Genomic DNA, 24,803 nt, shown 5'->3' on the forward strand with positions numbered 1-24,803 from the left:
TGGCAGTAAATTAACATTTTAATACACCATCCATATCCACCAGGTAATGCATCATATAGAATCAGTTGACAAAAATAGATGTAATACAATATTAATATGATAGATAACCCTGTAGAATATACTATTTACCACACATCGAAGTAGGAAACAATTCAATAACACATTAGTAACACACAAATACATCCCTTATCAACTATTCAATTAAGTTAGTTAGGCTACTCTTGAGCATGGTCCTTTGTAGCTCAGTTGGTAGAGCATGGAGTTTAACACCAGGGTAGTGGGTTTGATTCCTGGGACCACCCATATGTAAAATGTATACTCGCATGACTAAGTCGCTTTGGATAAAACCGTCTGCTAAATGGCATATTATTATTATTACTCTTGTTCCATTACTTAATGGCTTCATTTAAATTATACAATGTTTTTGGTGAACAGTAGTTGAAAATAGTGTTGTCAATATCATATACAGATCATTCAAATATTCAAATAGACTTATACCTAGACTTAAAGGGTAGAAAGCAGCAGTTTTTACTCAACAAAGTGACAACACAGTGTAGTCAAACTTAGTTGTAGTCACGATCTGGTTAACTATAACTTCCAAAATAGTTCTGTTTTGGGGTTTTAAATATGTATTAACTTATTTTCGGATAACGTCTAAACTACCCACAATGCACAATTGCCACCGTCATTAAGAGACCGAGTGTTGGCGGTGGTGAGCGACAATCCAACATTCACGAGGAAGTGTGATGTAAACCAGCTATCATATTACATATGGGGCATTCTGCACATTCAGAATGTGACTTGCTTCAAATCATCCCTGCCTACTCTAATTGTTTAGTACCTAGTCTGTCTTTCGTCATTTGTTTTGTCCAACTTTTGGCCTACCGGAGCTTTTGTAACCTTGGCTTAGTGCTAGCTCGCTAGCTGACTGACATCGGAGTTTGGACTGTGCTGTTATGTGATCATTTCCACCTGCCTGGAGCCTTCCTCTGATCGCCGGCATGTTGACTGTTCCCCTCGACACCTGTGACCTCTGTCGCCTATGGAGTGTTGCCTCTGAAATCTATCTACTTTAGATTTCCCCTACTTATATCGCTATTGGATTCACTGATTCTACCTCTGAAGTGCCTCTCTACCCTGACTCTCGCTTAGTAACTCAGCCACTCTTACCATGAGATGGTAAAGTATTTGCTTGTAAGTTGGCTGAAAACGAGTTGTCATGATTGCACACCGGGTCCTCTATGACATTGTCGCCCCTCAAAAAAAAAAACATTTGTCAGACTTCAGAATTCTGATCTGATCAGTTTATGTACCGTTAAAAAAAGTCAAATTAAAAAACTTAAAAAGCCTGGGAGTTTATCTTCTTGAATCACTGAAAACAGAAAGAGGATTATTAGAGACAGGCTTCTATTTGAGCCAGGTGTCTATTTCACAGATTTTCCTCATTTGCATAGTTATTGGTTTAATTCCAGCAATCACTTCCAGCATTTTAATCAATGTCTTCATTTCCTGCACAAATGTGTTATCATTTACATTGTCACATTTCTTTCGTCTTAGTATGGCTATATATACTCCCCCATAGATCCTTGCCAGAATACGTACAATTGCGAAAACGTGTATTTTCGGCAGTTCTTACTTTTGCCACTAGAGGGCGAACAGCCAATTTCTGGGGGTCTGTACTCCCGAAATTGACTTTTTGTGGTTGCCAGTTAGCTAACAGTTCTCAGCTTTTCGCAGCCAATGGCTACCAGTTTATTACTGTCGATAAAAATGGATGTTTGCTATATTTATTTTTGAGTCCTTACTGAATTTGTGAAATTTAACAAATCAAACATTAAACCTTGTAAACAATTAATGGCAATTCATGGTAACCTCGTAAACAGCGTTCATTTGCTGAAATGTGTGCCGTTACCCGGCTATTCAAAAGGGAAAGGCGGCTATTTGAGACTGCATTTAATTGAACTTTTACGGGAATAACTCCATAAGTTACATGTGGTTATGTTTGTGCTGCCTTGACTTTGATAAGTCACAGTTTTAATGTAGACATCTACAATAAAACAATTCCAGTGCACATCAAAAGTTAGTCCTACGGCATCTTGTTTAGCATAATTGTGCACTTCAGGTAAATCTAATGGAGAATGTTAATAAATAGGCATGATTAAAAACTCACACACAGAGTGAGAGAGATAATGTTCAGGGGAAGTGCATCTTGCGTGTCCTCCACAGAGAGACTCTCCCGGACGTGAGGATGTGGGTCATGAGACTGAGCAGCATCAGGAAGATGGTCATGGACATCACAATCACATAGTGGCTGATACTGGAAACAGAGAGATATAGATATATACACTGCTCCAAAAAATAAAAGGAACACTAAAATAATAACACATCCTAGATCTGAATGAATGAAATATTCTTATTAAATACTTTTCTCTTTACATAGTTGAATGTGCTGACAACAAAATCACACAAAAATGATCAATGGAAATCAAATGTATCAACCCATGGAGGTCTGGATTTGGAGTCACACTCAAAATTAAAGTGGAAAACCACACTACAGGCTGATCCAACTTTGATGTAATGTCCTTAAAACAAGTCAAAATGAGGCTCTGTCACGAATATTACCGAAGGCGACTCCCCTTCTTGTTCGGGTGGCGCTCGGCGGTCGTCGTCACCGGTCTACTAGCTATCACCGATCCTTTGTTCTGTCTTTCTTTGGTTTTGTCTGATTGGTATCACCTGTTTCTTGTTTGGATGTTAGGGTGGGGTTATATAAGTTTGTTCAGCCCGCTTCTGTTTCGTGCGGGCTTGTTCGTCTGTATTGTGTTAGTGATTTTTGTTTGCATTTTCAGGTTTCACGCTGTCCGTTATTATTTCTGATCATTTGTTTTCCTACTTTTGTTCATGTTATTTTGCTTGGACATTAAAGCGTGTTTTTCCCACATCCTTTTGCTCTCTGCGCCTGACTCCACACCTCTTCACTCATTAATCGTAACAGGCTCAGTAGTGTGTGTGGCCTCCACGTGCCTGCCTGTATGACCTCCCTACAACGCCTGGGCATGCTCCTGATGAGGTGGCGGATGGTCTCCTGAGGGATCTCCTCCCAGACCTGGACTAAAGCATCCGCCAACTCCTGGACAGTCTGTGGTGCAACGTGGCGTTGGTGGATGGAGCGAGACATGATGTCCCAGATGTGCTCAATTGGATTCAGGTCTGGGGAACGGGCGGGCCAGTCCATAGCATCAATACCTTCCTCTTGCAGGAACTGCTGACACACTCCAGCCACATGAGGTCTAGCATTGTCTTGCATTAGGAGGAACCCAGGGCCAACCGCACTAGCATATGGTCTCACAAGGGGTCTGAGGATCTCATCTCGGTACCTAATGGCAGTCAGGCTACCTCTGGCGAGCACATGTAGGGCTGTGCGGCCCCCCAAAGAAATGCCACCCCACACCATGACTGACCCACCGCCAAACCGGTCATGCTGGAGGATGTTGCAGGCAGCAGAACGTTGCCCACGGCGTCTCCAGACTGTCACATCTGTCACATGTGCTCAGTGTGAACCTGCTTTCATCTGTGAAGAGCACAGGGCGCCAGTGGCGAATTTGCTAATCTTGTGTTCTCTGGCAAATGCCAAACGTCCTGCACGGTGTTGGGCTGTAAGACAACCCCCACCTGTGGACGTCGGGCCCTCATACCACCCTCATGGAGTCTGTTTCTGACAGTTTGAGCAGACACATGCACATTTGTGGCCTGCTGGAGGTCATTTTGCAGGGCTCTGGCAGTGCTCCTCCTGCTCCTCCTTGCAAAAAGGCGGAGGTAGCGGTCCTACTGCTGGGTTGTTGCCCTCCTACGGCCTCCTCCACGTCTCCTGATGTACTGGCCTGTCTCCTGGTAGCGCCTCCATGCTCTGGACACTACACTGACAGACACAGCAAACCTTCTTGCCACAGCTCGCATTGATGGTCCATCCTGGATGAGCTGCACTACCTGAGCCACTTGTGTGGGTTGTAGACTCCGTCTCATGCTATCACTAGAGTGAAAGCACCGCCAGCATTCAAAAGTGACCAAAACATCAGCCAGGAAGCATAGGAACTGAGAAGTGGTCTGTGGTCACCACCTGCAGAACCACTCCTTTATTGGGGGTGTCTTGCTAATTGCCTAAAATTTCCACCCGTTGTCTATTCCATTTGCACAACAGCATGTGAAATTTATTGTCAATCAGTGTTGCTTCCTAAGTGGACAGTTTGATTCCACAGAAGTGTGATTGATTTGGAGTTACATTGTGTTGTTTAAGTGTTCCCTTTATTTTTTTGAGCAGTGTATATATGGTAAGTAAGTGTGTGTGGATGCTGGTGGGCCAAGATATAGGAGAACAGGCTTTTTGTAATGGAATAAATGGAGAGGTATCAAAACACATTTCCATTCATTACATTGAGCCTGTACTTCTATATCTCCGCCCACCAGCCTCCTGACAGTATGGGCTAATTTAATCAATAAGGCCCGAGGGTGTGTGGTACAGTGCATTTGGAAAGTATTCAGAACCCTTGACTTTTTCCACATTGTTACAGCCTTTCTAAAATGAATTCATAAAAAAAACTCAATCTACACACAATAACCTATAATGACAAAGCAAAAACAGGTTTAGAAATTTATGAGACTCGACAATTGAGCTCAGATGTATTCTGTTTCCATTGATCATCCTTGAGATGTTTCTACAACTTGATTGTAGTCCACCTGTGCTACATTCAATTGATTGGACATGATTTGGAAAGGCACACACCTGCCTATATAAGGTCCCGCAGTTGACCGTGCATTCAGAGCAAAAACCAAGCCATGAGAGCAAAATAATTGTCCGTAGAGCTCTGAGACAGTATTGTGTCGAGGCGCAGGGTACCAACACATTTCTGCACCATTGAAGGTACCTAACAACACAGTGGCCTCCATCATTCTTAAATGCAAGAAGTCATGCTGTAGGGATGTTTTTCAGCGGACTGGGAGACTAGACTGGATCAAGGGAAAGATGAACAGAGCAAAGTACAGAAAGAACCTTGATGAAAATCTGCTCCAGAGCGCTCAAGACCTCAGACTGGGCTGAAGGTTCACCTTCCAACATGACAAAGACCCTAAGCACACAGCCAAGACAATGCAGGAGTGGCTTCGGGACAAGTCTCTGAATGTCCTTGAGTGGCCCAGCCAGAGCCCAGATTTGAACCCGATGTAGAGTCATACCGAAGATTACTCAAAGCTGTAATCGCTGACAAAGGTGCTTCAACAAAGGACTGAGTAAAGGGTCTGAAAAGTTATGTAAATGTGAGTTGTTTATTAAAGTTGTTTATTTTTTATAAATTTGCAAACAAATATAAAAACCTGTTTTTGCTTTGTCATTATGGTGTATTGTGTGTAGATTGAGGGGGGGAAACAATAATACATTTTAGAATAAGGCTGTAACCGAACAAAATGTGGAAAAATTCAATGGGTTTCCGTATGCACTGTATCTGGTGAATATACCACGGCTAAGGGCTGTTCTTAAGCACGACTCAACACGGAGTTCCTGGAGACGTGGTATATACACCACAAACCCCCTCAGTGCCTTATAGCTATTATAAACTGGTTACCATCGTAATTAGAGTAGTAAAAATACATGTTTTGTCTAACCCATGGTATATGGTCTGATATAGCACGGATTTCATCCAATCTGCATTCGGGACTCAAACCACCCAGTTTATAAATAAGCCATAAGACATGCAAAACCTCTCTCTCTGCTGGGTCCTACCTGGTGCCAATGTCCAGCCAGCTCCCATAGTCCTGCACTAGGAAGAAGAAATGCTGGAGGAAAGAGTGATGGAGAGAGGAAGAGAGGAGGACGAGGTAGAGATGGAGAATATGGTGACATTTCCACAGCTTACCAGAGGCAACCATATTGCTAATAGCTGTCTCATTCCTTACCAGAGGCTACCATATTGCTAATAGCGGTATCATTCCTTACCAGAGGCTACCATATTGCTAATAGCTGTCTCATTCCTTACCAGAGGCTACCATATTGCTAATAGCGGTCTCATTCCTTACCAGAGGCTACCATATTGCTAATAGCGGTCTCATTCCTTACCAGAGGCTACCATATTGCTAATAGCTGTCTCATTCCTTACCAGAGGCAACCATATTGCTAATAGCTGTCTCATTCCTTACCAGAGACTTCCATATTGCTAATAGCGGTCTCATTCCTTACCAGAGACTTCCATATTGCTAATAGCTGTCTCATTCCTTACCAGAGGCTACCATATTGCTAGTAGCTGTCTCATTCCTTACCAGAGACTACCATATTGCTAATAGCTGTCTCATTCCTTACCAGAGACTTCCATATTGCTAATAGCTGTCTGATTCCTTACCAGAGACTTCCATATTGCTAATAGCTGTCTCATTCCTTACCAGAGACTTCCATATTGCTAGTAGCTGTCTCATTCCTTACCAGAGGCTATCATATTGCTAGTAGCTGTCTCATTCCTTACCAGAGACTTCCATATTGCTAATAGCTGTCTCATTCCTTACCAGAGACTTCCATATTGCTAATAGCTGTCTCATTCCTTACCAGAGACTTCCATATTGCTAATAGCGGTCTCATTCCTTACCAGAGACTTCCATATTGCTAATAGCTGTCTGATTCCTTACCAGAGACTTCCATATTGCTAATAGCTGTCTCATTCCTTACCAGAGACTTCCATATTGCTAATAGCGGTCTTATTCCTTACCAGAGGCAACCATATTGCTAATAGCTGTCTCATTCCTTACCAGAGACTTCCATATTGCTAATAGCGGTCTCATTCCTTACCAGAGGCTACCATATTGCTAGTAGCTGTCTCATTCCTTACCAGAGACTTCCATATTGCTAATAGCGGTCTCATTCCTTACCAGAGGCAACCATATTGCTAATAGCTGTCTCATTCCTTACCAGAGCCATCAGGTCAGAAATCACCAGAACGATGAGGAACAGACTGGAAACAAAAGAAGAGAAATTATTAATTCAATAAATGACCCCATGAGCTAATTTCTCAAAATACTGTATGTCTGTATGTGTACTTGATTTTCACATGATGGAACCAAGCTAACTGTTACCTTCTGGAGGAAAGTTGTGTAGAGACCTGGATGGTTTCAAACGTACACATAACGATGATGAATGGGATTATCACCTGTAACAACAACAGTCTCATCTTCATGTAAAAGTGTGGGCAGATTACAACACATTGTGGATTATTTGCAAAGTTGTGATCCGTTTTGTTGACGATATGTATATTTGCTCTGTCAATGTCACTACAAGACAATACTACAATCCATAGAGGCATATTGTGTATGCAGACCGATATGTAGACCTAAACGAATGTAACCCACACCTGTTGTTAGAATAGTCATGGTTAACCACAATCTTGTTGGCACCATTATAAGTTGAGTATTGTTTCCTTTTAAAATACACTACAGTTCCAAAGTTTGGGGTCACTTAGAAAGGTCCTTGTTTTTTAAATAAACTTTTTTTGTCCATTAAAATAACATCACATTGATCAGAAATACAGTGTAGACATTGCTAATGTTGTAAATGACTATTGTAGCTGGAAACAGCAGATTTGTTATGGAATATCTACATAGGCGTACAGAGGCCCATTTTCAGCAACTATCACTCCTGTGTTCCAATGGCATGTTGTGTTAGCTAATCCAAGTTTATCATTTTAAAAGGCTAATTGATCATTAAAAAACCCTTTTGTAATTATGTTAGCACAGCTGAAAACGGTTGTGCTGATTTAAAGAAGCAATTAAACTGGACTTCTTTAGACTAGTTGAGGCTCAAAATGGCCAGAAACAAAGAACTTTCTTCTGAAACGTGTCAGTCTATTCTTGTTCTGAGAAATTAAGGTGATACCATGCGAGAAATTGCCAAGAAACTGAAGATCTCATACAACGCTGTGTACTACTCCCTTCACAGAACAGCGCAAACTGGCACTAACCAGAATAGAAATAGGAGTGGGAGGCCCCGGTGCACAACTGAGCAAGAGAACAAGTACATTAGAGTGTCTAGTTTGAGAAACAAATGCCTCACATGTCCTCAACTGGCAGCTTCATTAAATAGTACCCGCAAAATAACAGTCTCAATGTCAACAGTGAAGAGGTGACTCCGGAATGCTGGCCTTCTAGGCAGAGTTCCTCTGTCCAATGTCTATGTTCTTTTGCCAATCTTAATATTTTATTTTTATTGGCCAGTCTGAGATATGGCTTTTTCTTTGCAACTCTGCCTAGAAGGCCAGCATCCCGGAGTCTACACGGTAGTGTACTTTCATATGGTATGACATTGTAGTGTGTGTGTGTTTGTGTGTGGTACCTTCCACATCATCAGGCCTCCCATGATAAAGGGGTTGAAGACGGTGAGGAAGCAGTACACTGAGGCTGGATCAAAACTACAGAGAGCGAGTAGGAGGGGGGAGGAGAGAGAGGGGGAGAAGGAGAGTCAAAACTAGGAAGGGGGGAGGGGCAGAGAGAGGGGGAGAAGGAGAGTAGAGAGAGAGGGAGGGGGAGGGGCGAGAGAGGGGGAGAAGGAGAGTAGAGAGAGAGTAGGAGGGGGGGGGCGGCGAGAGGGGGAGAAGGAGAGTAGAGAGAGAGTAGGAGGGGGCGAGAGAGAGGGGAGAGGAGGGGGAGAGAGGGGGGGAGAAGGAGAGTAGAGAGAGAGTAGGAGGGGGAGCGAGAGAGAAGGGGGAAGGAGAGTAGAGAGAGAGTAGGGGGGGGGGCGAGAGAGGGGGGAGAAGGAGAGTAGAGAGAGAGTAGGAGGGGGGGTGAGAGAGGGGGAGAAGGAGAGTAGAGAGAGAGTAGGAGGGGGCGAGAGAGAGGGGGAGAATGAGAGTAGAGAGAGAGTAGGAGGGGAGGGGCGAGAGAGAGGGGGAGAAGGAGAGTAGAGAGAGAGTAGGAGGGGGAGGGGCGAGAGAGGGGGAGAAGGAGAGTAGAGAGAGAGTAGGAGGGGGGGCGAGAGAGAGGGGGAGAAGGAGAGTAGAGAGAGAGTAGGAGGGGGGGCGAGAGAGAGGGGGAGAAGGAGAGTAGAGAGAGAGTAGGAGGGGGGGCGAGAGAGAGGGGGAGAAGGAGAGTAGAGAGAGAGTAGGAGGGGGGCGAGAGAGAGGGGAGAGGAGGGGCGAGAGGAGGGGAGAAGGAGAGTAGAGAGAGAGTAGGAGGGGGGAGCGAGAGAAAAGGGGGAGAAGGAGAGTAGAGAGAGAGTAGGAGGGGGGGGGGCGAGAGAGAGGGGGGAGAAGGAGAGTAGAGAGAGAGTAGGAGGGGGGGGGGGCGAGAGAGGGGGGGAGAAGGAGAGTAGAGAGAGAGTAGGAGGGGGCGAGAGAGAGGGGGAGAATGAGAGTAGAGAGAGAGTAGGAGGGGGAGGGGCGAGAGAGAGGGGGAGAAGGAGAGTAGAGAGAGAGTAGGAGGGGAGGGGCGAGAGAGAGGGGGAGAAGGAGAGTAGAGAGAGAGTAGGAGGGGGAGGGGCGAGAGAGAGGGGGAGAAGGAGAGTAGAGAGAGAGTAGGAGGGGGAGGGGCGAGAGAGAGGGGGAGAAGGAGAGTAGAGAGAGAGTAGGGGGGGAGGGGCGAGAGAGAGGGGGGAGAAGGAGAGTAGAGAGAGCGAGAGAAGGGGGTGCAAGAAGAAAGAGACATAGTAGAGTCGAGAAAAAGAGAACCCAGAGAAAGACAAGAAGGGGTTCAGAGGTCAGATAGTGAAAGAATGTAAATGTGAAAACCAACCTAATGCACTCATGAATAAACCCATATTGGTCCAGAGCCCCAGTCTCCACCATACAATACCTGTTAATGGATGCTATGTTCCCAGTACCAAAGAAGGCTGTAATTATGAAGAAAACCTGACAGCCTAATGTCAAGGAACCAGACAGTGGTTTTACAGAATAGCCAGTAGTTTAGAGAGAGAGACGGTCAAAATGCTATTCGTTTGCATAAAGTCAAGAGTGATGTTAGGGTTTGTGCTTAAAAACCAATGTGTCGAAATAACACTGTTCTTCTTCTTTAGCCAGCTCAGACAGCAACTACATCAGATAGGGACAACTATCACCAGGGTTAAACTAGGGCTGCCTATAGGTCATTAACGGTCTGCAGTGTCACCAAGGAAAAGGATACGAAGAAGTAGGATCTTCTGATGTCATCCAGCTTTAGTTGTCTGATCTTGGTGATGTCAATGTTTTCAGAGAAGTCAAGGGTGGACAGCTGAAAAACAATGACACAAATGTATTTCATAATAAAGCCACAATGACTTGATACAGTGTAACACTGCATCCTATAATGCTATACCAGACATTCTACACCAATAAGGTTGTCTTCTATGCTCAGAGGATTAACCATGGCATTGTGCCAAGTGGAGGGACTAGCAGTGGTTCCCGTGTTTATCAGGAAGTGGCTGTATTAGTCGGAGGTGATTAACATGACTGGTCCTTGACACAGAGTCAGTGCATAGAGAGTGTATACATTTACATGGCTCCAGTCATTCAGCAGTCACTCTTATCCAGGTCAACATGCATTAGGAACATTCAACTGAAGTAGATTGCAAGTAGAACCATTCATCAATAGAAAACAGTAACAGCGTAACGGTTTATACCTCCTGTCTCCCAGAGATACCTTGAGAGAGCATGGCTTCCTGTTCTATGTTGATCCACACAAACATCAGCCAGGACAAGACTGGCGGGAACAGAGCCTCAGACCTGACACACACACGCACAATTAGTACAGGTACGATACCAGCTAATCAATGCAGTGGAAGCTTACACTTGTTGAGCATTGCCTGACTATCTCTTACCCAGTACTCAGTAGTAGGTAGGTGGCTGTGAGGGAGAGTAAGATACTGAGCAGACGATGGAACAGACGAGTAGAACTCAACAAAGGAACAAACAGAGAGGAACCTGGGAGAGAGAGATGCCAGTTATCTTTATAAGCCTGGTTTTGATGATCATACAGCTATTTCAAGGACTTTTGTCATAAAGAAAGAGAGAGAGAGAGAGAGAGAGAGTTGGTGCCCACCCAGTGTAGTCCAACTGATCATCTGGTTGAGGAGAGGCAGACCCTGTTTCAGCTGCAGACTGGAATGAGTGCTGGTGGGCACATAGGCACACACTGCTACATGGAGCATCTATACACATAGAAACAATACTGATTAACACACACACGCACGTGCACCCACGCACACACACATTCATTACCTGGAAGATTAAGAGGTAGCGGTCAGTCAGGTGTAGTGTAGTCCGTTTCCGTGCCAACCAGAGGTAAAAGGTGGAAATGAACAGAGAGAGTACACCTGCACAGGTACTACAGAGAGAGGAAAGAAAGAGAGAAATATATATATAATGCTATTTTTCTTTTTAAAGAGGGCTAAGAAGCATTGCTGTAATGTTGTAGAGAAGTTAGAATACTTACACCATGTGGATGTTGGCTTCTCTCCCAACAACTGGCATCATGGGAAATGTGGCCAGAAACAAACAACACAGGACCCAGCTCACTGACCTAAACTAAAGACAGACACAGAGAGAGAAGAAGACAGAGAGAGGACAAAGAGAGAGAGAGAGAGAGGACAAATAGAGAGAGAGAGGACAAATAGAGAGAGAGAGAGGACAAAGAGAGAGGACAAAGGGAGATATATTTAGAGTGAAAGACAGAAAGATATTTAGAGTGAGAGAGAAAAATTAATTAAACATATTTTACACGTGCTTTGTGCTCCTGCCATATTGCTTGCTATCCTGTCCTTTCAGATTTGTGCACCTCAAAGTGGAAGGAGCTAGAGACCAGACTAGTAAAGAACTACAAGCCACTCATCGTCTTACCTTGGCCTTGCTGTAGAGGCCAGAGAGGAGGGGCCAGAGAGAGAGAACAGCCAGCATCGTCTTACCTTGGCCTTGCTGTAGAGGCCAGAGAGAGAGAACAGCCAGCATCGGCTTACCTTGGCCTTGCTGTAGAGGCCAGAGAGAGAGAACAGCCAGCATCGTCTTACCTTGGCCTTGCTGTAGAGGCCAGAGAGGAGAGGCCAGAGAGAGAGAGAACAGCCAGCATTGTCTTACCTTGGCCTTGCTGTAGAGGCCAGAGAGGAGGGGCCAGAGAGAGAGAACAGCCAGCATCGTCTTACCTTGGCCTTGCTGTAGAGGCCAGAGAGAAAGAACAGCCAGCATCGTCTTACCTTGGCCTTGCTGTAGAGGCCAGAGAGGAGAGGCCAGAGAGAGAGAGAACAGCCAGCATTGTCTTACCTTGGCCTTGCTGTAGAGGCCAGAGAGGAGGGGCCAGAGAGAGAGAACAGCCAGCATCGTCTTACCTTGGCCTTGCTGTAGAGGCCAGAGAGAGAGAACAGCCAGCATCGTCTTACCTTGGCCTTGCTGTAGAGGCCAGAGAGGAGGGGCCAGAGAGAGAGAGAACAGCCAGCATTGTCTTACCTTGGCCTTGCTGTAGAGGCCAGAGAGGAGGGGCCAGAGAGAGAGAACAGCCAGGCCTACAGTCAACATGGCCCGATAGAAGAAACTCACCACCTGGGGGAGACAGACACAGTAGCAACTTTTTCCAAGTAGAAATACAGATTATATTGAATTGAGCCATTAGTGAAATAGTGACCATATGATGGCTGCTTACCAGAAGTTCAATCCCAAATGTGACCAGGGCAAAGTAGCCAAAGCATTTACCCAGTGGTAGTGAACTGTACGAACGAACCAGATCTGTTAGAGTTCCAAACCTGAAACACACACGTATGGTTGATATCATCAAAATAAACACTTTGCGATCATGAAAAATGTAGTGGCATAGAATAAGTACAATACCTCCCTTTCATCCATTCAACTCATCAAATTACTTCAAACTGTGTGTGTGTGTGTGTGTGTGTGTGTGTGTGTGTGTGTGTGTGTGTGTGTGTGTGTGTGTGTGTGTGTGTGTGTGTGTGTGTGTGTGTGTGTGTGTGTGTGTGTGTGTGTGTGTGTGTGTGTGTGTGTGTGTGTGTGTGTGTGTGTGTGTGTGTGTGTGTGTGTACGTACTCACTCTTTGAGGACAGAGTACCAGACAGGGACAGGCAGTAGACAGTAGATGTAGTAGGTTACTGGACTTCTCTGGATTATCAGGAACATTCCAATCAGCAGCGTAGCTCCCACACCCATCCACCACAGGGTTTTACCAGACACCTTCAACACACACATCCACCACAGGGTTTTACCAGACACCTTCAACACACACATCCACCACAGGGTTTTACCAGACACCTTCAACACACACACACACAGGGTTTTACCAGACACCTTCAACACACCCATCCACCACAGGGTTTTACCAGACACCTTCAACACACACATCCACCACAGGGTTTTACCAGACACCTTCAACACACCCATCCACCACAGGGTTTTACCAGACACCTTCAACACACACACACACAGGGTTTTACCAGACACCTTCAACACACCCATCCACCACAGGGTTTTACCAGACACCTTCAACACACCCATCCACCACTGGGTTTTACCAGACACCTTCAACACACCCATCCACCACAGGGTTTTACCAGACACCTTCAACACACCCATCCACCACAGGGTTTTACCAGACACCTTCAACACACCCATCCACCACAGGGTTTTACCAGACACCTTCAACACACCCATCCACCACAGGGTTTTACCAGACACCTTCAACACACCCATCCACCACAGGGTTTTACCAGACACCTTCAACACACCCATCCACCACAGGGTTTTACCAGACACCTTCAACACACCCATCCACCACAGGGTTTTACCAGACACCTTCAACACACACACACACCACAGGGTTTTACCAGACACCTTCAACACACACACACACAGGGTTTTACCAGACACCTTCAACACACACACACACAGGGTTTTACCAGACACCTTCAACACACACACACAGGGTTTTACCAGACACCTTCAACACACACAGGGTTTTACCAGACACCTTCAACACACACACACACACACACAGGGTTTTACCAGACACCTTCAACACACACAGGGTTTTACCAGACACCTTCAACACACACAGGGTTTTACATTTACATTTACAATTAAGTCATTTAGCAGACGCTCTTATCCAGAGCGACTTACAAATTGGTGCATTCACCTTATGACATCCAGTGGAACAGCCACTTTACAATAGTGCATCTAAATCTTTTAAGGGGGGGGGTGAGAAGGATTACTTGATCCTATCCTAGGTATTCCTTAAAGAGGTGGGGTTTCAGGTGTCTCCGGAAGGTGGTGATTGACTCCGCTGTCCTGGCGTCGTGAGGGGTTTGTTCCACCATTGGGGGGCCAGAGCAGTGAACAGTTTTGACTGGGCTGAGCGGGAACTGTACTTCCTCAGTGGTAGGGAGGCGAGCAGGCCAGAGGTGGATGAACGCAGTGCCCTTGTTTGGGTGTAGGGCCTGATCAGAGCCTGGAGGTACTGAGGTGCCGTTCCCCTCACAGCTCCGTAGGCAAGCACCATGGTCTTGTAGCGGATGCGAGCTTCAACTGGAAGCCAGTGGAGAGAGCGGAGGAGCGGGGTGACGTGAGAGAAACTTGGGAAGGTTGAACACCAGACGGGCTGCGGCGTTCTGGATGAGTTGTAGGGGTTTAATGGCACAGGCAGGGAGCCCAGCCAACAGCGAGTTGCAGTAATCCAGACGGGAGATGACAAGTGCCTGGATTAGGACCTGCACCGCTTCCTGTGTGAGGCAGGGTCGTACTCTGCGGATGTTGTAGAGCATGAACCTACAGGAACGGGCCACCGCCTTGATGTTAGTTGAGAACGACAGGGTGTTGTCCAGGATCACGCCAAGGTTCTTAGCGCTCTGGGAGGACACAATGGAGTTGTCAACCGTGATGGCGAGATCATGGAACGGGCAGTCCTTCCCCGGGAGGAAGAGCAGCTCCGTCTTGCCGAGGTTCAGCTTGAGGTGGTGATCCGTCATCCACACTGATATGTCTGCCAGACATGCAGAGATGCGATTCACCACCTGGTCATCAGAAGGGGGAAAGGAGAAGATTAATTGTGTGTCGTCTGCATAGCAATGATAGGAGAGACCATGTGAGGTTATGACAGAGCCAAGTGACTTGGTGTATAGCGAGAATAGGAGAGGGCCTAGAACAGAGCCCTGGGGGACACCAGTGGTGAGAGCGTGTGGTGAGGAGACAGATTCTCGCCACGCCACCTGGTAGGAGCGACATGTCAGGTAGGACGCAATCCAAGCGTGGGCCGCGCCGGAGATGCCCAACTCGGAGAGGGTGGAGAGGAGGATCTGATGGTTCACAGTATCGAAGGCAGCCGATAGGTCTAGAAGGATGAGAGCAGAGGAGAGAGTGTTAGCTTTAGCAGTGCGGATTGCCTACGTGATACAGAGAAGAGCAGTCTCAGTTGAATGACTAGTCTTGAAACCTGACTGATTTGGATCAAGAAGGTCATTCTGAGAGAGATAGCGGGAGAGCTGGCCAAGGACGGCACGTTCAAGAGTTTTGGAGAGAAAAGAAAGAAGGGATACTGGTCTGTAGTTGTTGACATCGGAGGGATCGAGTGTAGGTTTTTTCAGAAGGGGTGCAACTCTCGCTCTCTTGAAGATGGAAGGGACGTAGCCAGTGGTCAGGGATGAGTTGATGAGCGAGGTGAGGTAAGGGAGAAGGTCTCCGGAAATGGTCTGGAGAAGAGAGGAGGGGATAGGGTCAAGCGGGCAGGTTGTTGGGCGGCCGGCCGTCACAAGACGTGAGATTTTATCTGGAGAGAGAGGGGAGAAAGAGGTCAGAGCACAGGGTAGGGCAGTGTGAGCAGAACCAGCGGTGTCGTTTGACTTAGCAAACGAGGATCGGATGTCGTCGACCTTCTTTTCAAAATGGTTGACGAAGTCATCTGCAGAGAGGGAGGAGGGGGGGAGGAGGATTCAGGAGGGAGGAGAAGGTGGCAAAGAGCTTCCTAGGGTTAGAGGCAGATGCTTGGAATTTAGAGTGGTAGAAAGTGGCTTTAGCAGCAGAGACAGAGGAGGAAAATGTAGAGAGGAGGGAGTGAAAGGATGCCAGTTCCGCAGGGAGGCGAGTTTTCCTCCATTTCCGCTCGGCTGCCCGGAGCCCTGTTCTGTGAGCTCGCAATGAGTCGTCAAGCCACGGAGCGGGAGGGGAGGACCGAGCCGGCCTGGAGGATAGGGGACATAGAGAGTCAAAGGATGCAGAAAGGGAGGAGAGGAGGGTTGAGGAGGCAGAATCAGGAGATAGGTTGGAGAAGGTTTGAGCAGAGGGAAGAGATGATAGGATGGAAGAGGAGAGAGTAGCGGGGGAGAGAGAGCGAAGTTTGGGACAGCGCGATACCATCCGAGTAGGGGCAGTGTGGGAAGTGTTGGATGAGAGCGAGAGGGAAAAGGATACAAGGTAGTGGTCGGAGACTTGGAGGGGAGTTGCAATGAGGTTAGTGGTAGAACAGCATCTAGTAAAGATGAGGTCGAGCGTATTGCTTGCCTTGTGAGTAGGGGGGGAAGGTGAGAGGGTGAGGTCAAAAGAGGAGAGGAGTGGAAAGAAGGAGGCAGAGAGGAATGAGTCAAAGGTAGACGTGGGGAGGTTAAAGTCGCCCAGAACTGTGAGAGGTGAGCCGTCCTCAGGAAAGGAGCTTATCAAGGCATCAAGCTTATTGATGAACTCTCCGAGGGAACCTGGAGGGCGATAAATGATAAGGATGTTAAGCTTGAAAGGGCTGGTAACTGTGACAGCATGGAATTCAAAGGAGGCGATAGACAGATGGGTAAGGGGAGAAAGAGAGAATGACCACTTGGGAGAGATGAGGATCCCGGTGCCACCACCCTGCTGACCAGAAGCTCTCGGGGTGTGCGAGAACACGTGGGCGGATGAAGAGAGAGCAGTAGGAGTAGCAGTGTTGTCTGTGGTGATCCATATTTCCGTCAGTGCCAAGAAGTCGCGGGACTGGAGGGAGGCATAGGCTGAGATGAACTCTGCCTTGTTGGCCGCAGATCGGCAGTTCCAGAGGCTACCGGAGACCTGGAACTCCACGTGGGTCGTGCGCGCTGGGACCACCAGATTAGGGTGGCCGCGGCCACGCGGTGTGGAGCGTTTGTATGGTCTGTGCAGAGAGGAGAGAACAGGGATAGACAGACACATAGTTGACAGGCTACAGAAGAGGCTACGCTAATGCAAAGGAGATTGGAATGACAAGTGGACTACACGTCTCGAATGTTCAGAAAGTTAAGCTTACGTAGCAAGAATCTTATTGACTAAAATGATAAAAATGATACAGTACTGCTGAAGTAGGCTAGCTGGCAGTGGCTGCGTTGTTGACACTACACTAATCAAGTCGTTCCGTTGAGTGTAATAGTTTCTACAGTGCTGCTATTCGGGGGCTAGCTAGCTAGCAGTGTTGATTACGTTACGTTGTGTTAAAAGAACGACAATAGCTGGCTAGCTAACCTAGAAAGTCGCTCTAAACTACACAATTATCTTTGATACAAAGACGGCTATGTAGCTAGCTATGTAGCTAGCTACGATCAAACAAATCAAACCGTTGTACTGTGATGAAATGAAATGAAAATGTGATACTACCTGTGGAGCGAAGCGGAATGCGACCGGGTTGTTGAGTGCGGAAGTTCTATTCGGTAGACGTTGGCTAGCTGTTGGCTAGCTAGCAGTGTCTCCTACGTTAAGGACGACAAATAGCTGGCTAGCTAACCTCGGTGAATTAAGATAATCACTCTAAGACTACACACTCTAAACTACACAATTATCTTGGATACAAAGACAGCAAAGACAACTATGTAGCTAGCTAACACTACACTAATCAAGTCGTTCAGTTGAGTGTAATAGTTTCTACAGTGCTGCTATTCGGTAGACGGTGGACGTTTGCTAGCTGGCTAGCTGCTGGGCAGATAGCAGTGTAGACTACGTTAGGCCGACGAAATACGATAATTACGCAATTATCTTTGATACAAAGACGGCTATGTAGCTAGCTAAGAAGAAATTGCTAAGATTAGACAAATCAAACCATTGTACTATAATGAAATGTAATGAACCAGACATCTTCAACACACACAGGGTTTTACCAGACACCTTCAACACACACAGGGTTACCAGACACCTTCAACACACACACACACACAGGGTTTTACCAGACACCTTCAACACAAACAGGGTTTTACCAGACACCTTCAACACACACAGGGTTTTACCAGACATCTTCAACACACACAGGGTTTTACCAGACATCTTCAACACACACAGGGTTTTACCAGACACCTTCAACACACACACACACACAGGGTTTTACCAGACACCTTCAACACACACAGGGTTTTACCAGACACCTTCAACACACACACAGGGTTGTGAACACATCTCTTCAGTATCAGCAGAATGATACAGGAGGTGAGGTGTGTGTGCCTGCCTTCATGTGTGCGTCCATGTACTGTGTGTGTGTGAGTGTTTGATCACCTGGTCAGTGGGTGTGGGTGGTCTCCTGAGACTGGCGTGTGTCTTCAGTATAACAAGAACCACATAGGAGGTCCAGCCTGTGAAGCCCAGCACAACACTACAGCCCAGAAAGAACCGGTCATAGGTGTGGTAGTAGGACAGACCCTCCAACGCATGGCCAATCAGAGACCTGCATAGAGAGATCTGAGAGAGAGGGTGTGGGGGGAGGAGAGGGAACATTCAGTATATTAGCAGCTAGTATCTGTCAGTCATCATGACCAACGTAACCCAAGAAAAAACATAGGCTTTAGCCTTTAGCTCAGTGGGCCACACGGTCTTCAGTTGTACAGATAACTGGGGTTTGATACCCAGTGTACTTACAGCTTCTTCATATTCCTCTAGCTGGATCAGAACCCTGGCCTTGTTGATAAACTCTGCCTGGCGTGACTCTGTCAGCAACCTGAAGGACAGACAGACAGATTGGAGGACACACTGGTTACACACAACTGGTCATGTGACTCTCTTTATACGAGTTGAACTAGAGAATTACCATTACAGTCAATAGTTCTATCTCTACGGTTGATACTTACTGGTATGGAGTGAAGAGAAAGGATAAAGTTGTTTCCTTTTTCTGAGCCATCTTCACCTGGAAACAGAGGTGAATATTTGAACAAATGCACCTGGTTATGTAATGTACAACGTCATCATCATAACAACATTATTATCCTCCATGTTATATTTCACCTTGAACTGCTCCAGTATCTGGATGGCGTTAGAGTACATACTCTCAGCTTTAAACTGGTCACTGTTGTTCAGGTACTGCAGTGGTAACACACCCTACACAACACACATTACACACACTTTATCAGCATAATACATGCACTATATACCCAATTCCCTGTATCACACACACACTCAATATAGAGAAGGTATATATGGCATGAGATGATGCCTTATCGTCTGCACATATATTTGATTTTGCATCTTAGAGCAGCTCTGTAACCCCAGTGCAGATTGTGGTTACTGTATAACAGCTTTTCCACTGACATGTCTCTTCATTATGGTATTCTAAAGATACTGACATGCTGTTATGAGGTGTTACTCACCACAGAGTTGAGAGGAATAGGCACTCCAATAAGAGATGACATCAGTGGCGCTATGTCTGCCTGTAACACACATCTGGCATTAGACTGGGAACAGATTACTGTTGTTTTTGGACTATCTTCAACACATAGAGGAAATACGTGGTTGTGACATCATCAGCCAGCGCCAGATGTGGTGAGGCTACATGGGTGTCTCACCTGATTGACATCAACCCTGCGGAGGCCCTCCAGCTGCCATTCTGACAGAGAAACACCAACAGACACAGGATCACACATTGTGTTATGTCAGCATTATGACCGTTATATATCGGTAGAACAACTGAGGGTTGGAGTAAAGTGTTACAACATAATAATACAATCTGAGGGTTGGAGTAAAGTGTTACAACAGAATAATACAATCTGAGGGTTGGAGTAAAGTGTTACAACAGAATAATACAATCTGAGGGTTGGAGTAAAGTGTTACAACAGAATAATACAATCTGAGGGTTGGAGTAAAGTGTTACAACAGAATAATACAATCTGAGGGTTGGAGTAAAGTGTTACAACAGAATAATACAATCTGAGGGTTGGAGTAAAGTGTTACAACAGAATAATACAATCTCTGACCTACCTTTTCCCCCTCTAGAAGAGTTGAAAGAAGAGAGGAGAGTAGGAGGACAAACACACACAGACTAATAGTACTGAGTTATAGTACCTTGTAGGTATCCATCTGAGTACTTCTGGGGTTCAGTGACTTTCTGAGCAGTGTGAACCCCAGCTCCCCACACCAACAATGGGGTCAGGGTCTCAGAGGGGTGGCCTGCACCATGGGAGCCTGGAGACACACAGCAATACATTATCTACTACTTCACTACCATGGTGACCACCTTTCTGTGCTAGCTGAAGTCCTACCCCAGTTGGTCATGCCGTGGTCAGAGGTGAACACATAGGCTGTTCTCCCATCGTTGTCAAAAAGGTCCTCGACCATGGAGACCAGCTCTTTCACCCCAGAGTCAACCAGACGTATGTTCTCTAGATATTCCCTTCGCACAACGCACACAAAGGGGATTTTTAAGAGACAAAATCAAACAGGGTCATTAGTAGCCTAAATGAGTCTGTGTTTCCTGCCATCCATTGTGTAGACCCCACTATATACACTAATTGAAATCTGCAGTCCTTCATTTAAAAGATATTAGAGAATAATGTATCTCTTGTTTGTACATGGTTTCTGTATATTCTGTATATCCCTGTATATCTAGAATGTGATATTTCTGGTCTGTACAGGGTTTCTATCTCACTGTGACATGGGTCTGTGGGCGTGTCCATTGGTGTCAATGCCCAGTAGGTGGAGGAAGAAGACATTCTGATCCTTCTGTAAACTGGACATCAGACTGGAGTTCACCCTTGCAGACTGGAGGAACGACTAAGAGAGAGGAGGTGGGGGAGAGAGGCAAATATATACAGTGTCTGTACCCCCATGCTGAGACAAACTCACACACCCTGTTCTCATCACCATAAGTACCTTGACTTCATCAAAGACCCAGGTGTCCAGTCTGGAGGCGTCGGTGGAGGCAAAGTCCTCTCTCTCTGCTGGGTAGGTGTAGGTGTACACATGGTCCCCACTGGCACCTGCAGGAGAGGGGGGGAAGAAGTGTAGATGGAGATGATGGTAAGAATGATAAAAAGAAAGTGAGAGGGTGGTCGAGAGAGAGAAAGAAAGAGAGGATTAGTTTATTTCTGATCTAATAAGCCACACATGGTGGTGTATCTGTGTTTCTCCTGTATTTGAAAGGTTGTGTATTGTACATGTTTTTGTTAACCTTTGGCAAACATGGGCAGGATGTCAGGGCTGCCCCAACACCAGGTGTGTCTGCTCTCATTGAACACGGAGTCAAACTCCACTGGATTCTCCTTCCAGCCTACACACACACACACACACACACACACACACACACACACACACACACACACACACACACACACACACACACACACACACACACACACACACACACACACACACACACACACACACAAAGAGAAAATATTATGAACGCAGCATATAAACACGAGGGAAATTACACAGTAACAGACTCCGATGTTTTACTTTAAAAAGGTATGTAAAACAATAAACAATAATTGCAAAGTGAAACAAAACATAACTCTTCACAAGGACAAATTTAAACAATTACTTGTAACAATTTCCACAGGAAAAAAAATATTTACTTGAAGAACAGTGCAGATACATACATTTTAAAGTGAAAAATCTGGGTCTCAGTCTCACTCTGTTACTGTAGAATTGCCCACTTCCATTAGTAACACGCACGGACACACACACGCTGGCACACACACACACACAAACACACAGACACTGACCTTTAGCTACAGCGCTGACATCTTCGTAGAAGCCAGCGATCAAAGCAACGTGTCCAGGTCGAGACTCGGTGGGAACACGAGTGTGTGACACACCCCAACTCCCTGTTTCTTCCATCACACTCCTTCAGAACACACACACACTGTGAGAAATGCATACGCACACACAACTCTTGAGTCCACACACACTTCCATACAGCCAGTTAATCTGAGAGAGCTCAGTTACCTTAAGTAAGGAGCCCTGGTGGATCCATTGGCATCAAGCTTATAGAGGCTGTCTGCCCTGAGTCCATCTGCAACCACCAGCAGCAGGCGGGAGGCAGGGGGAGGCAGGGGGGACACCTGGGGGGCCATTCCGTGGACCAGGGGCGATGTGAAGTAGATGTCAAATATGGAGATGAAGAAAATGACATGGACCAGAAGCCCAACCAGGAAGAACATTATCATCCTCATGATGAAGACTGGGGGCTGGGGAGACCCCAGAAGTTCTGGAGGGAGGGAGGAATGGATGGAGAGGAACAGAGAGAGAGCAGAAAATAACTATTAGATATAGACGTCAGATAATCTGTTGTGGCCATATGTTTCTGAGTCTATAAGGTGCTGCCATCCATTCATACTCTAGCTATCGCATTCACTCACTAGAACACAAATGTGTCCCACATGTCAACAACATCAGACGTGCTAAATAAAATAAAAAATCTTACCTTTGAACACTTTCTTGATTCAAGCCGAAGGCAGATTGGTTACTTTGAATCTTGAATGAATGAGAGTTAAGTCATTCAAACACACACCTGCCACTTTTTGCTGTCTAGCGACCCAACTTCACCCATCAACAGACCCTAATTTCAGGTGAACTAAATTAAGAAACACACTTATACAATCTTTAGTACAGTGTGTCAAGCTTATCTACCGGCGCGATGGGCTTAAAAACCTGCTGTCTGTCTTTCTAAGCAGCTTATAAAATAAATCAGTCCACACTGGGACGTTACAGCGCCACTTCCTTGTTGTAAATATGACGTTCCAACTGAGCTACAGCAATGGTCCGTGGGAATTGTAGTTCTAGTACTGGCATTTGATTTCACAGCCGGCTACATAAATGAAATAGATCATAGTCGCTATTAGGGATTAACATGGTTATAACTATATAGCAATGGTCCGTCCATCCATCCATGCTTTATTTTAGTGATGATGAGAAAAGTATCACTTTCCGGCAAGGTTAGCTAGCTGTCAAACCGATGCTGTCAGCTGTCAAAGCTCCTGGCCTGCCCAGTTTCTCCCTAAAAACTCCCGTATCCAATCCAATCCCGCTATTACATGGAGAAGGCGGGTGTTGAAATTACATTCAACCAAACGCTACCCTGAATTCACCCCTTTTCATGTCGATCGAGGAAGGAAGGGTTCAGCCAGCTAGCCTTCTAGCTAGCCATCCGTCCAGGAAGACGGGTCCAATTCTCAGCTAGCTAGCTAGCTTGCTACTCAAATCTTTATAGTAGGAAAATGGCGGCGGGTAACGTCAACCCGTTTAATCTGAGTGATTCTGAAGATGAGGCAGAGCAGAGAGCAGAGGACGGTGTTCACATCGAAAAGAGCCCTAGCGTTGGAACGCAAGGCCCCTCGTCCAACAACCCATTCTCTCCGCCAGCGGACGCCGAGCCTCCGGCCCTTTTAGTGTCCAGCACCCGGACCAGCCCCAGTGTGGAAGGCATCTCGGTATCGGTCGCAGCTGCGGCTATGACAGTTGCCTTGGCAGAGACCCGGGTCTCGGTAGATGTGATCGCTGCTCAGTTAATACGGGATCATTACATCCTCACGGCCCTTGAGTTTCATACCGAACTGTTGGAATCAGGGAGGGAGCTTCCGCGGTTGCGTGATTATTTCTCCAACCCGGGCAACTTCGAGAGGCAAACCGGCACTCCGCCCGCTTGTAAAGAACAAGGACTGGGACCAGGGGGACCGCTAAGTAAGTAGCTAGCTAGCTATTATCTAACCTTACTAGCTAACAACCCAATGCATTATAATATAACTAGCTGTGTGCGCTAGTTAGCTCCCTGGCAGTATATTATTCAATGGAGAAACAATGCTGGTACACTAACGTTATGGCCTGGTTATACAGAATAAACGACACCCGTCTTTCTCTCTAACTCGCGAACAGTGGAAACTACACCGTGATCATGATTATTCACTAATCAAGGAGAATACGCGCACCTACCTTTGTTACCTGCTGTGTGGTGAGTTTCTCCCCTAGCCTAGGTGCCAGCTGGCTTGGAACAGGTGCAACCAGAATAGTAGTGACCATGTATAACATGGCGACCTGAAAAGGCCTATCAGACATTCATGTGCAAATGATGCCTGGCACCTTCTTTATAGTGTAGTAATTGAGATATTTGCATCATGTAAGCTGCTGCTAAAGATGGCTATACATGGTGCTGTTCCAACACTAACTAGGCCTGTCTCTCTAACTGGCTGTAGCTGTCTGTAGGCCTGGATGATGGATTTAGGCATCTTGATCATTGTTAGAACCATCATTACATTGGTATTACACAGTGGTACGTGGTGTTATGACTCCTCTCTCTGTTCATTCAGCATGAAATGGTAGAAGAGTTGGCTACAGTACATAATACATCCCCCTGGCCTACAGGTTGTAAATAATTATTCCTAGAAGTTTTTCATATTTTATTTAACCTTTATTTAACTAGACAAGTCAGTTAAGAACAAATTCTAATTTACAATACTAGCCAAACCCAGACGACGCTGGGCCAATTGTGCGCTGCCCTATGCGTAGATAGAGGTCTGTCCTGTGAGACACACAACACAAACAGTTTGCTGACAAATTGGTGCACCACCAGAACTGCTACTGCAACATCAAACCACACATTCAACTGCCCCAAATCTTCTGGCCATTTCCATCACT

General features: G+C 46.1%; 2 protein-coding genes across 13 annotated transcripts in view; one reads left to right on the forward strand and one right to left on the reverse strand.

Moving 5' to 3' along the window:
- On the reverse strand, nucleotides 1-24,054 carry pign (phosphatidylinositol glycan anchor biosynthesis, class N). Of its 3 annotated transcripts, none has more exons than XM_046292660.1 (30): nucleotides 22,597-24,054; nucleotides 22,119-22,380; nucleotides 21,896-22,017; nucleotides 21,340-21,438; nucleotides 21,042-21,148; nucleotides 20,818-20,942; nucleotides 20,432-20,562; nucleotides 20,235-20,354; nucleotides 19,739-19,779; nucleotides 19,544-19,603; nucleotides 19,182-19,274; nucleotides 19,028-19,083; nucleotides 18,819-18,897; nucleotides 18,459-18,641; nucleotides 13,027-13,166; nucleotides 12,628-12,727; nucleotides 12,435-12,527; nucleotides 11,431-11,522; nucleotides 11,217-11,322; nucleotides 11,038-11,146; nucleotides 10,817-10,919; nucleotides 10,619-10,721; nucleotides 10,144-10,230; nucleotides 9,817-9,872; nucleotides 8,363-8,438; nucleotides 7,111-7,184; nucleotides 6,947-6,989; nucleotides 5,774-5,826; nucleotides 2,175-2,317; nucleotides 1-1,372 (listed from the first exon to the last, which is right to left on the reverse strand). In XM_046292660.1, exons 2-29 carry the CDS (start codon nucleotides 22,343-22,345, stop codon nucleotides 2,194-2,196), a joined length of 2,802 nt encoding a protein of 933 aa, XP_046148616.1. In that variant the 5' UTR covers nucleotides 22,346-22,380; nucleotides 22,597-24,054; the 3' UTR covers nucleotides 1-1,372; nucleotides 2,175-2,193. The 3 variants fall into 3 exon arrangements, with proteins under 3 accessions (XP_046148616.1, XP_046148615.1, XP_046148613.1); XM_046292659.1 differs by having other exon boundaries at nucleotides 2,171-2,317; nucleotides 22,597-24,053; XM_046292657.1 differs by having other exon boundaries at nucleotides 1-2,317; nucleotides 22,597-24,053.
- The window catches only part of relch (RAB11 binding and LisH domain, coiled-coil and HEAT repeat containing), a 50,445-nt gene continuing 48,879 nt past the window's right edge, over nucleotides 23,238-24,803 (forward strand). For 8 of the 10 annotated variants that reach the window (XM_046292648.1, XM_046292649.1, XM_046292650.1 and 5 more), the window contains exon 1: nucleotides 23,239-23,852. In XM_046292648.1, coding sequence (XP_046148604.1) covers nucleotides 23,390-23,852 — 463 coding nt within the window. In that variant the 5' untranslated portion in view covers nucleotides 23,239-23,389. Of the gene's footprint in view, nucleotides 23,853-24,803 lie in introns of all 10 variants that reach the window. The other 2 variants (XR_006830773.1, XM_046292654.1) reach the window with 1 other exon arrangement.

Source organism: Oncorhynchus gorbuscha, linkage group LG12 (assembly GCF_021184085.1).
Source record: "Oncorhynchus gorbuscha isolate QuinsamMale2020 ecotype Even-year linkage group LG12, OgorEven_v1.0, whole genome shotgun sequence".
NCBI lineage: Eukaryota > Metazoa > Chordata > Actinopteri > Salmoniformes > Salmonidae > Oncorhynchus > Oncorhynchus gorbuscha.